The sequence below is a fragment of the Salvelinus sp. IW2-2015 genome, unplaced genomic scaffold (genome assembly GCF_002910315.2).
Source record: "Salvelinus sp. IW2-2015 unplaced genomic scaffold, ASM291031v2 Un_scaffold1433, whole genome shotgun sequence".
Lineage (NCBI taxonomy): Eukaryota > Metazoa > Chordata > Actinopteri > Salmoniformes > Salmonidae > Salvelinus > Salvelinus sp. IW2-2015.
Window position 1 is genome coordinate 217,848 of NW_019942905.1, and position 4,682 is coordinate 222,529.

Consider the following 4,682-nt stretch of genomic DNA (forward strand, 5'->3'; position numbering starts at 1 on the left):
TAACATTATGCCTTGAATCTATTCTTCCGCACCCAAAAACCTGTTCCTTTTACTCTCTGTTCTGAACGCACTAGACGACCAGTTTTTATAGCCTTTAGCCGTACCCTTATCCTACTCCTCCTCTGTTCCTCTGTGATTGAGAGGTTAATCCTTTACCTGCAGCGCCTAGCTCCACTCCCTACATTTTTTAATTTTAGATCCACAATGAATAAGTTACATTGGCAGGGGGAATCTGATCTTAGATCAGCACTCCTACTCTGAGATGCTTAATACACACAGCCCCTGAACTACAGTTATTTCATCTGTGTGTTGCTGAAAGAGGCCTAAAGTTTAACCAACAAGCTTTCTTTAACTGAATACCTAAACCAATCAGCTTTCAGACAGGACAGCAGCATGTATGACATGGAACAGCTCCATAATTTGGTCTCTGATCCTGGTAAAAAAAAAAACCTAAACATTATGGGCTAACTAAAGTTTATTACTTGTATAATTATAGACTATTGGAGTGAGAAGGCATACTGCTTGTGTTCTAGTACTGATTATGGTTAGTAGCTTGTTGGAACACAATAGTACTGCTAGAGCTGTAGGCCAGGCTGTTCTACTAGCTCTGTAGCCAGGCTGCTCTGCTAGCGCTGTAGGCCAGGCTGCTCTGCTAGCTCTGAAGGCCAGGCTGCCCTGCTAGCACGTTAGGCCAGGCTGCCCTGCTAGCGCTCTGTAGGCCAGGCTGCTCTACTAGCTCTGTAGGCCAGGCTGCCCTGCTAGCGCTCTGTAGGCCAGGCTGCTCTACTAGCTCTGTAGGCCAGGCTGCTCTCTAGCGCTGTAGGCCAGGCTGCTCTGCTAGCGCTGAGGCCAGGCTGCTCTGCTAGCTCTTAGGCCAGGCTGCTCTGCTAGCGCTGTAGGCCAGGCTGCTCTGCTAGCGCTGTAGGCCAGGCTGCTCTGCTAGCTCTGTAGGCCAGGCTGCTCTGCTAGCTCTGAAGGCCAGGCTTCCTACTAGCGCTGTAGGCAGGCTGCCCTGCTAGCTCTGTAGGCAGGCTGCTCTGCTAGCTCTATGGTCAGGCTGCTCTGCTAGCGCTGTAGGCCAGGCTGCTCTGCTAGCGCTGTAGGCCAGGCTGCTCTGCTATAGGCCAGGCTTGCTCTGCTAGCGCTGTAGGCCAGGCTGCTCTGCTAGCTCTGAAGGCAGGCTGCCCTGCTAGCGCTGTAGGCCAGGCTGCTCTGCTAGCTCTGTAGCCAGCTGCTCTGCTGCTCTGGTCAGGCTGCTCTGCTAGCACTGTAGGCCAGGCTGCTCTGCTAGCGCTGTAGGCCAGGCTGCTCTGCTATAGGCCAGGCTGCTCTGCTAGCGCTGTAGGCCAGGGTGCCTGCTAGCGCTCTAGGCCAGGCTGCTCTGCTAGGGCTGTAGGCTAGGCTGCTCTGCTAGCGCTCTAGGCCAGGCTGCTCTGCTAGCGCTCTAGGCCAGGGCTGCTCTGCTAGCGCTGTAGGCCAGGCTGCTCTGCTAGCGCTGTAGGCCAGGCTGCTCTGCTAGCGCTGTAGGCCAGGCTGCTCTGCTAGCTCTGTAGGCCAGGCTGCTCTGCTAGCTCTGTAGGCCAGGCTGCTCTGCTAGCTCTGTAGGCCAGGCTGCTCTGCTAGCTCTGCATGCCAGGCTGCTCTGCTAGCGCGTACTGTAGGTCCGGCTGCTCAGTTCTAAAACACATCAGTCTTTCTCAACACAGCCATCCTTCTGCCAGACAGTCATCTGAAGTCCCTCTCTGTGTCCACAACCTGCTCAAATGGCTGTGTAACAGACTGGACTGGACTTTTTCAACAGTATATGAGTAGAAAAGAAATATGAGGTGGGTGGGAAAAGCGTCAACTGTCTGAGAATAGGGTGCCAATTGGCACACAGTCTGAAGTCTGACCATATTTCTGTGCATTATTTGTGCAAAGAAGCTTGGAGACCACTGCCGTAGTTTCCTATTTCCTTACAACACACACACACACACACACACACACAACCACACACACACACACACACACACACACACACACACACACACACACACACACACACACACACACACACACTTGTTTTGGAATGTTTATCCAAAACACAGGAGGCTAAATGATTCTTTGGTAATACTGTCAATGCACTATTTATTTATTTAACCTTTATTTAACCTCAAGCATCATTCATATTTACAATGACGGTCTAAACCGGCCAAACAGAGACAGCGCTGGGCCAATTGTGCGCTGCCCTACGGGACTCCCAATCACGGCCGGTTGTGATACAGCCTGGATTCGAACCAGGGTGTCTGTAGTGAGATGCAGTGCCTTAGACCGCCGTGCCACTCGGGAGCCCAACAATATTAATGAAGAAAACAACTGTCTGGGACCGGAGTGATTTTACTGTGTGCTGTTCACCTTTGTATCCCAAAAATTGAGTTGTTGAAAAAAAATGCACCATAAAAATGTACAATTTTGAAGTCAGTTGAGTTCTCTTCTTTTGGGGATTCTCTTGATTGTGATTTACAGTGCTTGTCTATTTACCTCTGTGAGTTGGTTCCACAATGGGCTGCTCACTCTGGAGAGTCATGACCTCATTGTGTTCCATAGCCCAGAGGAGCATTACACTAGAAAACTGTTAGGAACTCAGTTATTACACTAGAGGGACTGTTAGAACTCAGTTATTACACTAGAGGACTGTTAGAACTCAGTTTTACCTAGAGGACTGTTAGAACTCAGTTATTACACTAGAGGGACTGTTATAACTCAGTTATTACACTAGAGGACTGTTAGAACTCAGTTATTACACTAGAGGACTGTTGTTAGAACTCAGTTATTACACTAGAGGACTGTTATAACTCAGTTATTACACTAGAGGACTGTTAGAACTCAGTTATTACACTAGAGGACTGTTATTACACTAGAGGACTGTTATAACTCAGTTATTACTAGAGAAATGTTAGAACTCAGTTCAGGAGCATTTCACACTACTGAACTGAGCCAAACCAAGCTGTACTGAGCTGGCCTAGTTGTGCATCCACTGTAGTTGCTGGAACTGTGTTGAAATGGACATGTGTAAAGAAATACCCCTGCCTGTGGATGCACACGAATACTAGGAAGGAACCCAGGATGTTATGATGAACATGTTATGAGAACTGTTAGGAATTCAGGATGTTATTATGAAGCAGGGGATGTTCTTTAGCTGTCTTGAACCAAGCTACACTGAACTGGCCTGGTTACACATCCATCATAGTTGCAGTTTGGTTCAATACTGTGAAAAGAGACCTAGTTAGTAAGTCAAATGTAAGTATTTAGATGTTGTGAGTTAGGTCTAACTAGGAGTTAGGTCTAACTAGGAGTTAGGCTCTTCTCCCACCACATAGAAAATGTCTGTTTTGGAAGCAGGGGTTGTTCTTAAGATGTTCGGATAGCCACACCACAGACCAATGAGACCAGGGCCGTTATGGTCACAGTTGGCTGTGCCTTCATCCCTTCTCTTCTCTCAGAACAGTTCATTTAGCAGCTCCACTATGACAGAAGGAACAATATTTAATTATGTCTCTGCAGGTGTTTTTGGATGGACATCATTGGTTAAAGTGTGTGGGGGTATGATGGAGTGTGTGTGTGTGTGTGTGTGTGTGTGTGTGTGTGTGTGTGTGTGCGTGTGTGCGTGCGTGCGTTGCGTTGCGTTGCGTGCGTGCGTCTGTCATCTTGTCTGTCTGTCCTGCCGTCTGTCCACCTTTGTGCTCTCTGTTATCTCAGAGTAGGCCAGCAGATCCAGTCACACCTGAGTGAGACGTCACATCTCTGTCTGTTAGTGTTTGTGTGTCTGTCTTTGTGTTCTGACTGTGCCTCTCTTGTGTCTCATGCAGGCCTGTGCCCACCGTTGGAAGAACGTCTACTATGACTCTGAGCTCATCCTTCCCCATGGTTACTGTTCCATCATCCCTCCTACGCTACAGGGCCGGACCCAAGCCCTCATCCCCTGCTACGAAGGTACAGTCGTACACACACACACACACACACACACACACACACACACACTTAGTTTTGGAATGTTTATCCAAAACACAGGAGGCTAAATGATTCTTTGAGTAATACTGTCAATGCACTATTTATTTATTTAACCTTTATTTAACTAGGCAAGTCACACATTCATATTTACAATGACGGTCTAAACCGGCCAAACAGAGACGACGCTGGGCCAATTGTGCGCTGCCCTACGGGACTCCCAATCACGGCCGGTTGTGATACAGCCTGGATTCGAACCAGGGTGTCTGTAGTGAGATGCAGTGCCTTAGACCGCCGTGCCACTCGGGAGCCCAACAATATTAATGAAGAAAACAACTGTCTGGGACCGGAGTGATTTTACTGTGTGCTGTTCACCTTTGTATCCCAAAAATTGAGTTGTTGAAAAAAAATGCACCATAAAAATGTACAATTTTGAATGTCAGTTGAGTTCTCTTCTTTTGGGGATTCTCTTGATTGTGATTTACAGTGCTTGTCTATTTACCTCTGTGAGTTGGTTCCACAATGGGCTGCTGCACTCTGGAGAGTCATGACCTCATTGTGTTCATAGCCCAGAGGAGCATTACACTAGAAAACTGTTAGAACTCAGTTATTACACTAGAGGACTGTTAGAACTCAGTTATTACACTAGAGGACTGTTAGAACTCAGTTGTTACACTAGAGGACTGTTAGAACTC

The 4,682-nt window shown here is 47.8% G+C and overlaps 1 protein-coding gene across 1 annotated transcript in view; it reads left to right on the forward strand.

The window, feature by feature from the left end:
* LOC112070821 (integrin alpha-9-like) overlaps nucleotides 1-4,682 on the forward strand; it is a gene marked incomplete at its 3' end in the record, with an annotated part of 129,522 nt that overhangs the window by 20,784 nt on the left and 104,056 nt on the right. Inside the window, exon 4 of the mRNA XM_070439142.1 lies at nucleotides 3,849-3,972. Within this exon, the coding sequence (XP_070295243.1) occupies nucleotides 3,849-3,972 (124 nt within the window). The remainder of the gene's footprint in view (nucleotides 1-3,848; nucleotides 3,973-4,682) is intronic.